The sequence below is a fragment of the Neofelis nebulosa genome, chromosome 6 (assembly GCF_028018385.1).
Source record: "Neofelis nebulosa isolate mNeoNeb1 chromosome 6, mNeoNeb1.pri, whole genome shotgun sequence".
In the NCBI taxonomy this organism is placed as follows: Eukaryota; Metazoa; Chordata; class Mammalia; order Carnivora; family Felidae; genus Neofelis; species Neofelis nebulosa.
In genome coordinates, this window is record NC_080787.1 from 55,998,429 (window position 1) to 56,011,937 (window position 13,509).

Below are 13,509 nucleotides of genomic sequence, written 5' to 3' on the forward strand. Positions count from 1 at the left end.
CAACAAATGATACTCAACAACTGGACATTCACATGCAACACAAGACCAAAAAAAAAAAAAAAAATGGATCTAGACACAGGCCTTATACCTTTCACTTAAAATTAACTCAGAAATCTATCACAGATCTAAATATAAAATTTAAATCCATTAAACTTGTAGCAGATAACAGCAGAAAACCTAGATGACTTTGGTTGTGTCTATGACTTTTTGGATACAGTACCAAAGGCATGATGCATGAAAGAAATAATTGATAGACTGCATTTTGCTAAAATTAGTTACTTCTACTCTGTGAAAGACAATATCAAAAGAATGAGAAGCCACAGACTGGGAAAAAATATTTGCAAAAGACACATTTGATAAAGGACTGCTATTCAAAATATACAAAAAATTCCTAAAACTCGACAAGGTGTAATAACATGATGACAGATGGCTCTGTGTTTATTGTGGTGAGTATCGAGTAATGTTTAGAATTGTCAAATTACTATGATGTACACCTAAAACTAATATAATAACATATGCCAACTATACTTCAATAATAAAATTTAAAAGAATAAACACATAAACCTGGTGGGGGAGGGTGGGGATTGCAGGAAAAAAAACAAACCAAAACAAAACAAAACAAAACTCAACAAAACAACATGCAACCTGATTAAAAAATAGCCCAAACAACTTATCAGACAGTACACCAAAGACAATATACAGATGGCAAAAAAAAAACATATGAAAGGATGGTCCACATCATATGTTATTAGTGAATTGTGTATTAAAATAATTAAATATCACTACCCACCTATTAGAATGGCCACATTCTAGGATACTGATAACACCTAATCCTGGTGAGGATGTGGAACAACAGGAAATCTCATTCATTGTTGGTGGGAATACAAAATGGTACAGCCACTCTAGAAGAAAGTTTAGTGATTTTTGTAAAACTAAACATAGTCCTACTATATGATCCATCAGTTTTGCTGCTTGGTTCTTACCCAAAGGAGTTGAAAACATATGACCACAGAAACACCTGCACACAGATGTTTGTAGCAACTTTATTCAAAATTGCCCAAACTTGAAAGGCAACCAACATGCCATTCAATAGGTAAATAGGTAAATGAACTGTGGTACATCTGGACAATTGAATATTTTTCAGTGCTAAAAAATAAGTTACCAAGGCATAAAAAGACATGAAAGAACCTTAAATGCATATTCCTAAATGAAAAAAAAAAGTCATAGTATATGATTCCAACCACAAGGTATTCTGAAAACCACAAAACTGTGAAGAAAGAAACTGAATTAAAGAAGACCTGTGGTTTCCAGGAATTAGGGGTAGAGAAGGCTGAATAAGTAGAGCACAGAGGATCTTTAGGGTAGTGCAAATACTCTATATTATGGTATATTATGGTATAATTATGAATACAGGTCACTACACATTTGTCCAAACCCATAGAATTTACAATGCCAAAGAGTGAGCCCTAATGTAAGCTATGGATTTTGAATGATTATGATATATCAGTGTAGGTTTCTCAACTGTAAATAATGTACCTCTTTGGTGGAGGATATTGATAAGAGAGGATGTGCATGTGTAAGGGGACAGAGTATGGAAATGTTCTGTACTTTCAGTTGTGCTGTGAACTTAGAACTACTTTAAAAAAATGAAGTCTTTAAAAATAAATAATCAAATTAATTTTGTGACACAGTAAAATGGATAATGTATTTTATATAGAAAATCAGATCACGTGCCTTAATGATTACATGCTAAATCCACTGCTTACTGAAGAGTAAATTTCCACTATTTCAGCCAAGTATTATTATTTTTAAGGAAAAGAAGCCCAGTCAAATGAGCTCAAGAAAAAAAAATAAAATTCAGTGAAAGAACATAGGGATATTTCAATGAACTCAAGCCCAAGAGTGAGATCTCATGTAGCCCAGCGACTGATGTTTGGAAAGACAGGTATTGCACTAGTACTCTCATTCTTCATAGGCCATCTTTCAGAGTGACTGAGAGTAGTGTGGTTCTCAGTGAAGGATGCCTAGATTGGGCAAGCACCCCAAAAGTTATAGTCTGTACTTTATTATAGGATTGCATTGAAACTCATTATCTTTCTCTACTCCCTATTTTTCTATTTTAGCCATTTGCTACTGTAAAGAGGAAAAATAACCTTTAGGTTATGGAAAGAAGTGAATTAATAGAGTAGTACAATAGACAAAAATATTATGTCCTTTCTAAGCTAAAGATTTAGTAACAGGCAACAATATACTTGTGTCTTCAGGAATTTCCATTGTTTTCCATAAACCAAGATGACACATATGCATAATTTTTCATAAAAGTCACTTTTTTGTAAAGGACTCTCTTCTACAATTCAGTTCAGTCCTGATCATCTGGTAGTGATTGACCAATAGCTACATAAAAAGTGCTGTTCTAGGTTCTAGGTACAAAAAATGAATTAGACAACATTTATGCCTTTAAGTGTGTAGTAAGAACATTATGTATAGCATTCATACTTAAGAGCACATAAAAGAACATTGATTTTCTTTGAGAAAGATAACACCTTGAAGGGTATAACCATTTCCCTTCAATTCTGCTCTTACACTGCTTAAAAATATAATCGGAATTTTAAAATATATGAAATATATGTAATTTTACAAATATGTTCTTTAAGAATCAAAATTTCATAGTATTATTACCAGTAACAAAGGAAAGAGTTGCCCATACTGAAAAGTTTTTGGTTCTTTACAGTGGGGAAAAAATAGAGTAATGGTAAAAAAATAAATGCATATTTCTAGAATTGGATCATGACCACTCCGCTCAAGGATTCTGCCATTTTCTAGCTTTGTGACCATGGGAAAGTTACTTAACTTCTCCATGTCTCACTTTCTTCGTCTGAAAAATTGGTGTGATAACTAATAAGACCTACCTCATAGAGTTGTAAATATCAACTGAGTTAATACTTGTAATGTGCTTGGTACAGGGCTTAACTCATGTAAGCACGCATCAAATGTTGACTCTTCGTGTTGTCTCACAAACAAGTTACTTGCTTCCATTCTGTTACCAACTCTCACAACCCTTCCACTGGAGGCTATCACTCTCCATTCTTCAGTTCTGAGCTTAGATAACATCCTCCTTCGCTGACCCCACTTTGACAGAGTAGATGTCTCATCCTGCACTTTCAGACCATTTTAGATGTACACATAAGGGCATTTGCTTTACTGAACTGAATTACTTACTTACTCCTCCTTGCTTTTCATGTGATAAAAACTGAATAAGAGAACAGTGTTTGTCTATGGTCAACATGAGATAGGAATAGAGCATGACTTCCATAGATTGTTGAATAAAAGAACCATGAAGGGAACGTACCAGATATGATCATACAGGTTAGGAGGCAAGAAGGGACAGAGAGAACCTAGTCTAAAATAAGACATAAGTAAATAAATGAGGGAGTAGTATAAGGATGGGAAGAAAAACAGTCAGAAAAGTTTTGGGTAATTTGCATCATGTAGTTTTGATTATTAATGTCTGAGTCTTCTAGGCATCTGAGTTTCAGTAACCCACTCAAGAGTTTCTCCTAAGAGGAACCCGTTATCAGAAATACATTTCCCCCTTTCTTCCTGAAAAATAGATTTCTAGCCCTTTCCATGATTCAAAGACTTTTCCAGAAAGATTTAGCAAGGCCATCTTAGAAGAAAATGTAGTGTTTGGAGTTGAGAGATGTCAGATAACTTCCTGCAAAACTATTGCATTTATTTGGGGAATATGTAAGCTCAGTACAGTCATTACCGAGAGTGCTTAGACTTGATTTTATTTTCATTCCAACAGAAAAGAAGGAAGGAAAACAACTTTTTTTCAGATACCTGAAAAAGTCAACACAGGGACACTTTTCTATTCCTTTCTTCAATTTATTTTTCAAACTACACAGCAAAATAGAGAAATAAACTTTAAACATACTATTACCATGTATTCAGCCTTCTGCAAGAAAGTAATAAAATTTCTGCCTTCTGGATGATGTCTGTTCAAACCATCATTTTTTTTTTTAATGACACCCATCTCCTCTCAATCCTTACAACTGTTGCCTGCCTTCTGACAAAAGGATCTTTATACTAGTCTCCTATGTAGTACCCTATCCTCAGTCTTATCATTCTGTACTCCCATTTTCCACATCATTGCCAGAGATGTTGTGAAAGTCTGACCTTGTTCACTTCACCTTGCTTTTGTCTGTGCACTACTTGATTTCTCCTGTTTCCAAGTTCATGAAATGCTGCCCACCCCGCCACCCCCCACCTGAATACCTCTCATTCCTAACCATCTAGTAATCTTCTCTTTCTCTTCAAGGAGTCAGCACAAGAGTGACTTTCCCTGTGGGGAGCCATTCATTTTGGTTTTCTCCAGCCTGAATTAGGTGTTCTTCGTGTTCTTGTGACACTCTGCATCCTTCTACCCTAGAAACTCACAGAGTGATTCTATAATCATAACACTGCTAATTTCGCTGGTGCACTATGCAATCATTGAGGCTAGACTATGTCTTATTGATCTTGATGCCTCCAGCTCTTAACTAAACTCCTGGGAACATAGGGAATACTCAGAAATATTTAATGAAATGGATTCATAAAGTTATTATAGGCTTCAAAAAGTGTGGTCTGGCATCAGGAATAAGAATTTAAAAACTGGGACAGCCAATGTAATCTGTGATCTCTGAGCAACTTAACTACAACTGCTGAGGTGGGGGGGATCTGTTTTGGGGTTTTATTTTCCTTTTCTTTCTCATTTTTAATATATTCAGAGAGTTAGTCGGAGAGTTAAAAGTGACATAAAAAAACTTAAGATAGGTAGTTAAACAGAATTACTTAGACTATTGTGAGCCACATTACTTTTTCTAAATATATATTAACACTTAGAGGAATTGATATGTAAAGCAAATAATATTCACACCAGGAGACCACATCATTCTAAACCTTATTCAACATTTTCAAATCCTTTCTATATACCAGAGACTTTTCTAAAAATATTAATTCATTTAATTCTTATAACAACCTTAAGAGGTCATCACTAGACAAATTTAGAACTTTCTATACTGTCTTGTGATATTGAGCTGACTCCTTTTCTCTTCATGTAGCAGAAAGATTCTGAATTGAAGAAAACAATATCTTCAGATCTAAACATTCTTTTCAAATGTCCTAAAATATATCAGAGGATCTAAGGAAAGGTATCACATCAAAATGAGTACCGCAATATTTATCCTCTCTAACGTGCTTGCAACAAAATAAAATAATAATTTGAAGCTTTGAGTGGAATTTTTGTATGGCAACAGAGTACCACATATTTAAAATCAATCACCTATAAATTATGGACAGAAAAAATGGAACGCTTTTCAAGGTAAATCCAGGCTTGTCACAACATAAAGCACACATCAGAACAAGATATGTTTTCATTTCTCCTTATTTACACTTCTGGTAAAGAGTGATGATTAACTGCAGGTAGAAAATTTAAAAAGAGTGGATTGAAGTATAGGTGAGTTGAAATATCACACACGCAAAAACACTGAGTACTTAGAAAACAGCATCCAGGGTCCATATTTGTGTTTTGTCAATGACAAAAAATTTGAAGATGTCACAGAATATAGATTGCAACTAAAGTAGCAACAGCCTTTCCCATTTTGAAAATAATAGTACATGGAAGAGGAAAACAACATACATTAATCAGAGGGACACGTTATGCCACAGAATAAAGTTAGCAGATTTGTATCGGAGAACATGAATGAAACCACAGAAGGCCTGCTTGTCAAATTCACTGATGACAAGAGGTCTGGTGAAATGGCTAATTCTTTGGATAATAGCATCAGTATTTAAGATCTGGTGAAACCTCAAATTAGAAAAAATTAAATTAATATGTGCATACATCATGGGAGTATCCTACTTATATGTTACCTCTTCGTACAGGCCTTTTGACCATCTGTTTCTAACATGGCCTTTGGGACTCTCCACTCACCATCACTTCACTGGATTTTGTTTGAAAACATAAGATTTATCCCTTCCTAATATTCTTCTTATGTATTTATAGTCAATTTGTTTCCTTTCTGTCTTCCCTAGAAAGTAAAGTGCATGAAAGCAGTAACCTTGTTTAACTTGTATCACTGACAATGGAATAGAAAAATTAAGTAAATATTTGTCTGAGGTATCAAATGCCCATTTGTTTTTCTCCTCTTAAGTGACTAGTGCAGACTGGGAAAATATAATAATAGTATTTCTTGTGAAATATGACATCTGTAGAATAATGGAAACCCCAAGCTGGGATCAGAACAGAATGGTCTTGCTGCAGATTAGTCACTTGACCTTTGGTAAATCGTTTAATTTCTCCAGAACCGTTTCCTCGGCTGTAAAACAGGGCTAATCATAGTCAACTCCTCAGTGGTTTTAAAATAATGTTTATGAGAGAATTTTGTCAGATGTAAATTAGAAAACAGATGTGAAGAATTATGACTATGGTAGAGTCAGGAGGATTGACTTAACACTAAATGTGAACTAACAGTGTCTTGTGACATTTGAATAAACAAATTAATTATAGGCGTTGGTTGCATCCAGATGATAATGTACATTTTGTACCAGCAAAACCCATCCAAATTACTGTATCTCCTAGTTTCCTATTATGCAAGGCAATGACAATTGCCTAAAGGAAGACCAAATGACCGGAGGTCGTGGGGATAGTGTCATTTGAAAAACAGTGGAAATAATTAGAGGAAAAGTGGAGGAAATGGAATGGGGCTGTTATACTTATTTTGAGTATGTGAAGGATTGGCATATGGAAGATTTATTCCATGTAGCACCAAGACGCAAACTAGGAATTGAGAGTAAAAGACTAAGAAAGTTGTATATTGGTTTAAAATCTTATCTTAATGTAAAGAAGAGTTCTCTAAACCTTAGAACAGCCCCACGATGGCTGAAGTCAGAAACTGAAGTGGTCCATCCACGCTAGGTGGGAGAACATCAGCAAAGTTATTAGAAGGCTTTTAATATTAAGCTAAAGTTCAGGCTAGATGCTGTCTGAGGTCCTTCCCATGTACAAAATTATAATCAAATGCAGTATTCCTATCACAGTTATTGAGAACGAAAGGATCCTGAACTCATACTATGACAAATCCCAAAATACTATTCTTAGAGACAAAATCAGTTCCATTAGAGAGTGGCAGGTGACATCAGTCCTGGGTCAATAAGAAGAAAGACCAGTGGGGTGTGGTATTAACCAGAGAGCATTTGTGTGCGCACCACTACATCCTTCTAAGAAGTTCCTTTCACCCTGTTTGATCTGTAATGTTGCTTGACAACATTAACTATGAGCACACATATGACCCTAGTGTTCTTCAAGGAATCGCTGCTGTTTTTCCTGTGACACTTGGTAGTGCAAGTACAATGCCAGCTAACTATATCCTTCGATTCAAAAATGGTCTCCTTCTCCACTTTGGAGAATGGGGAGAGGAGGTGCTATGTTCAAGATTCAGCAAGTGCTAAGCTGGCAAAGCCAAACAAACGTTACAGTGTTTGCCTGAGATGACTTTTGCATGGACCTACTTGAGGAACACAGTGGCCCCTCCTCATTCCTTTTATGTTTACATTAAAAAGACAAATGCTATATTAACAACAAATCCTTTATTAGCCATGTGTTCACATGACTGTCATGTCAATAGACCTACACGTGTCTGTGTATGGGTCATGGGAACTGCACGTGAGAAATGGAGGAGAAAAGTAGAAAAGGGGGAGAAACAGGTTAAAAAGATTTTCAGGACTACCCCCACCCTCCACCCCCACCCCCCCAGCTTCAGCTCTCCCTCAGCGCAGGCGGAGGCTGTGGGCTGCGGACTCAGTGCTGGAATGAGGAGTAATTGAGCCTGAGCCGAGCCCGAGGTAGCTGTCTCCTCCCGGTGTCATTGCTGCAGCCTCCAGTGCCGGGTCCCCAGTTCCTCAGCCGCCTCTCTTCAAAATCGTCTGCAAAGACAGCGAAGCCGCCGCAGAAGTTGCCGGGCACAAGACTCCGGAGGCATTGGCTCAGTAACTTTTCACGTCATTTTCTGCACCGAAGCCCCTTCTCGCGTCTCCGCGCCGCCTTTCCCACCGCAAATCACAGGGCTCATGGGGCAGGGGAAGAGCGGCTTGCGGCACTGAGCGGAACCGGACTCGAGCCCGTGATGTCCGGTACCAAACTGGAGGACTCCCCCCCTTGTCGCAACTGGTCATCTGCTTCGGAGCTGAATGAAACTCAAGAGCCTTTTTTAAACCCCACCGACTATGACGACGAGGAATTCCTGCGGTACCTGTGGAGGGAATACCTACACCCGAAAGAATATGAGTGGGTCCTGATCGCCGGCTACATCATCGTGTTCGTGGTGGCTCTCATTGGGAACGTCCTGGGTGAGTCTCGTCCAGGGCAGCCCTCCAGAGGGCTGTCACGTCCCTTCCACCCCTGGCTGCAAAGGCTCAGGAGACCCCTCCCTCCCCTTGGGATGCAAACAAAGAGGTCGCTGCTCTCGGGGTGGGGTTTGGTTTTTAAAAAAAGAAAAAGAAAAAAAGAAAAGAAAAGAAAAGAAAGAAAGAAAGAAAGAAAGAAAGAAAGAAAGAAAGAAAGAAAGAAAGAAAGAAAGAAAGTAAGTTTTCTGATTTTAGGAACCAGGACCCAGCCCTGGAGTCGTAATTCCTTTTTGCATCTGCAGGGAGAAGCAGGGAAGCGTGTTTCTTTTGCGAACACCTAGGTTACAAGCCCCAAGAGAGGGGCAGCGACTGGGTCTCAGGTGGATTTTGTTGAGTATGGGGAAATTAGTCATCCTTTTGTGTAATGTAGCCGGCTGTTTGGGGGGCTTTCCGGAGAGGTGAAGCTGGCAAAATGCAAAGCTGTGCTCCTGAGGAGCAAGCTGTCTTTGGCCGTTGGAGTCACAAAGCATTTGTGAGCTAGGTAGAGTGCCCTTTGGCGCGGAGGCTTCGGCTCTGTCTAGAGGTGGTAATGAAAGGGCAGTGAGTGGAGACAGAGGCAAAACATAGAGATGCACTCACACGCTGAAGCTGAATTAAACAGAAACCCTGCCAGGAGCAAGCAAGAAGGAGGGGCATCTGAGAAAAGTACCAAAGAGATCGCAATCATTCATCCACCTATCCATTCATTCATTCATCCACTCAACCTGTGTGTGTGTGTGTGTGTGTGTGTGTGTGTGTGTGTGTGTGTATTTTCCCCCCCTAGAACATGCTTGTTGTCAGGCTTGGAAAAAAAAATTTGTAATTTTTTTTTTTTTTTTTTTTTTCCCCCTTCTGAGAGGAGATGGTGAGCTTAATGCTAAGCTCTCTATTTGTTCCTGTCTGGGTTCCTATGCAGACATAGATTTCCTCGTCCATTTCCCACCTTAGCTAATTTCTGAATGTTGCAGGGGGAGGGGGGTGGGGTCGTGGGGGTGGGAGGTACAGTGCTGTATGAGACTGGTGGTGGAGTTTATTAGGGCAGCTGGGGAATCCACTTAAAGAAAAGGAGCTTTGGAAGGGAGGGACGACTTAACATAAATTGTGAATGGAAGGAGCATGTACCTTGATGAATGGAGAGTGGGAGGCGTTTCAAATGCAGAGGGCAGTGTGGAGGCAATCTCTGTTGAAAATGACAGGAGGAGATGGGGAGGCTACAAGATTGCTGCTCTTGATTTTCAGTTATAAAAAGGGAAGAAGACAGGGTGAGATGAGATAGGTTGAGTGGCTTTGAAGTCCAAAGCAAAGAATTTGTAGCTGCAAGGGAGGATGATAAGGAACTTATCAGGCTTTTAGCATTAATCTGATTTTTACCTTCTCTCCCCAAGTGTTTCATTCTGGATAGGAAGCATTCAAAGTAGTCTCTCATCAATTCAAAAGACAGAGTAGTTGCTAAGTATGTGACTGAGAAGCATTCTGGAGAGAGTTGGTAAAATGTTATTTTTGAAGAGAGATAAGAATCCTCTGAAAACTTTGTAGTTGTTTTTTTAATGCTTACTGTGCTATTTTCAGGCTACTCTCCTTTTGTTGATTTTTTAAAAGGTAAACATAAGGGGAATCTTTGGGTGATGCAAATAAGGTGGATGAAGGTGAAAATACACACACTTAGGGTACTTTGCTGTAAGGATAAGTCTGTTAATAACGATGCCTTTCTTGTTTCCCTTTTTGACATCCCTTCTTAGAGTTTACAGCTATTAAAACATCTGGCCACTAGCATAGAAACCTATCACTGTATTATGTCAATGCTTAATGAAAAGTAAATAATCTAAATTGAACATCCATTGAGTACCTACCAGTATGCCAGACCTCTCTGCCTACATCCTCACTTAAACCTCAAAGTAACCCACATTTGACAGGAGGAGAAACAAGACTTAGAGAAATGAAATGGCTAATTAAAGAACACTATTCAGATTCAACTCCATTTCATCTGATCTCAGATCCAGAATTCTCCATTGATATTCCACTCTAGAGCTAGAAAGCATAGAGAGAATGAATTCTCTGCTCTTTGCTGTCTGCAAGCCTATTAAATGTACTTCCTGTTCTCTCTTGCATCTATGTCCACTGTTAATAAATTACCATGAAGGGTTAATGGCTCTGTCATTGTCTGAAGCAAAATCCTATCCAGAGAGGAATGTTATTGCATTGCAGTAAAAATTTGACCTGTTTTGCAAGAATAGCTGCAAATCATAACTAATTCCCTTCCTTAATATTTATTTCACACTTAATCTCTGTGATAAAATTTGTTTCCCTTTGCTGTTACTTCATTCTGACTTTACACAGGATGTTGATGCATAGTCTCCATATTCTAATTGCATAGTTTAGGGGTATAGGTTTGTTAGCCTGGAGAATGTTTTAGTTTCAAAAAGGAAACACCTCTACAGTAAGACTACATGTTTCATAATACAAGGAAGAGAGCACTGTCCACAGTCCCAAGTGCTGAAATGGCCAATTCCATTCAGCTTAAAAAGAAAATTTTACTCAAAGCATTATGCTCTCAAGATACTAACAGCTATTTTCTTCAGGACTAAATAACACTGAAATCCTCTCTGGCTGAACGGAAACCCATTCTTTATGGACATATTCCCTGAAAGTTGACGAAGTTTGACATTTAAACAAATGATCAGTGTCATTACTCACAGACAACTTCCTGCTCTTTAATGTCACTGTCAAATTTGCAAAACGGATTAGATTGAGAATTGCTTTTTTGCCCCTTTAGTGTAAGTAATTTTATGCATAGAGTGGCAGGACAAGGAATCACATTATTCATGTAAGATAAAGAGGTAACATTAGGCATGAAGGTGAAAGACCACAGTGTTGGCAGCAGATGTAATCCCTGACCCTTCGGGTCCATTCACCATTTGCACTTTTATGTAACTGACTACTTGGAAAATCTCAACCTTGTTGAACTTACAAATATAATGTGATCAGTTAGAAGTCATTTCTCCCACACTGTCATTTTGTGAAGTGATGTAACAGGATATGCCCTGAGCAGAATGACAAATTCTTGATCATCTCTACCTCTTTTTCTTCTCTCCACAGCCCATTTATTTCATTGTGTCCCTTCTCCCATATGTATTAGATATTTCTTCCCTGTGATGGAAAGTATTTTTCTGGAAAAAAAAAAAACAAATGCAACACAAGTCATTCAAACTAAGACAAAAGTTACTCTACATTAAATTTCATGAGTATATGCATTCTAATAAAAGACATGTGCATGTCTACTTATAGAATTTTAGGTCATAGGAAGAAAGGTAGGACAGAGTTCTTTTTGGAAGCAGTGTTTTTCCAGTATCTTCAAAATTATGCCATATATAACCTATTCCTAAGTATGTCTTGTACTATAGCCAAGTAGATGCATTCAATTATTTGACCAGTACATTTTGAGCAATGTTTTTAAAATTAATGTGTGTTGAGGGGAGGGCTCTTAGGGACACTCAAAGTAATATAGTTGATGTTATACTTAGTTCTTTTCTCTTGAGTTGAAACTGGGTGGAGTGATGGTTTCTGGTCAATTGAAACATTAAACATCTAGAGGAAATGAGCAAATCTCTGCCTCCCTTAATTTTGCATTCAAAGATGTCATGATTTTTCACCTGGAATGCTTCTATCTTCCCTGTTGCTGTCTCCATGTGAAAGATGACGAGAACATTCAACACATGACATCATTCCAGCTGTGCTTCTTGCTTCTTGTGTGATCATTAGCAAGTTATTGAACTCTCTATGTCTGTTTTTTCTAATCGAAAATTAAGGTTAATACTACCTGCCTTGTAGAAATCTTATGAGAACATGACATATACAGGGGCACACACACACACACACACACACGTGTGTGTGTGTGTGTGTGTGTTTTACCTGACATATAGTAGACAATAAATGCCAATTTCTATCTCTTCATTCCCACTATTGAGATCTACCCCTGATGTAGTTTACAGCCATCCTCTGCCTACACAGCCAGTCTGTAGCTTACAGAGCTCTTTATGACCTCTGCTCTAGCCTTTTTATCATTTGAGAGGTTTCCTAAAAGCTATTAGTAAAATGGAGTTTGCACATGTTGTTCTCCTTTTCCATACCAGCTCCACCCACTCACCCTAACAGGTGTTTAGTGCCCTCATATTAACTACTTAACATTGCCTTCTCAACTCTCAGTGAAGGGCATTGCTAACTCTTATGATAATTTTCTGTCTTTTAGTTTAAATTTGCTTGTATTGGGTCCCATTTAGTGAGTTATGGGTTGTAGTTGGGTTGTTTTGGTCTATTAATGTTTTACATAGCATGTGTGTGTGCGTGCGTGCATGCGTGCGCGCGTGCGCGCGCACACACACACACACACACACACACACACAGAGGTAATATGTTGATTTAACTTAGTTGAAGCACAGTGCCTATTACAAAATTTACCCAGTAACAGTTAAGCTAATTTGGGTGGATAGATGGACGAATATCTGTAATGGGTTGCTTCTTACAGAGCTAATCATATGTCCCAGAGATGGAACTGGCAGAGTTACAAGTTCCCACTACTCTTAAGCCTAAGAAACATTTCTTTCCTGCTTCTCCTAATGCCCAGTTCACGTTCATGGGTGTTTCTAAACCCACCCTTTCCTTCACAGGAGACAGAATAGGTTAGAGATAATACATTACTCATTTCTTCCAAGACCTGATAGAAGTCATGAATGATGCCTATAAAAGCTTATACTAGCCACTGAGCTTTAAACTTGTGTGTTTTTAGTTACAGAATGTAAAATATGCTTATCTGAATATGACTTAGACAGATGCCTCCACACTTTTACTAAACTCATAACCACCTAGTTTTATTGGGTAAAATAAATCATGTTTTTGATTTGAACAAAATCCCAGTGATGACTTTTTAAATGGCTATTTCGTAGACAACAGCAACATTTATCATGTACAGAAATAATGAGATAACATGTGCTACTGATAATTTAAATGTAATGAATTCTTCCTATATTTGAAAAAAAAATGAGGAAACTTAAATAATGAAAATACCCATTTTCAAAAGAGGTGAAATCT

General features: G+C 38.0%; 1 protein-coding gene across 2 annotated transcripts in view; it reads left to right on the forward strand.

The window, feature by feature from the left end:
* Positions 1 to 7,862: 7,862 nt before the first annotated feature.
* Positions 7,863 to 13,509, forward strand: part of HCRTR2 (hypocretin receptor 2) — a 112,542-nt gene continuing 106,895 nt past the window's right edge. For both annotated transcript variants that reach the window (XM_058734295.1, XM_058734296.1), the window contains exon 1: positions 7,863 to 8,388. In XM_058734295.1, coding sequence (XP_058590278.1) covers positions 8,166 to 8,388 — 223 coding nt within the window. In that variant the 5' untranslated portion in view covers positions 7,863 to 8,165. The remainder of the gene's footprint in view (positions 8,389 to 13,509) is intronic.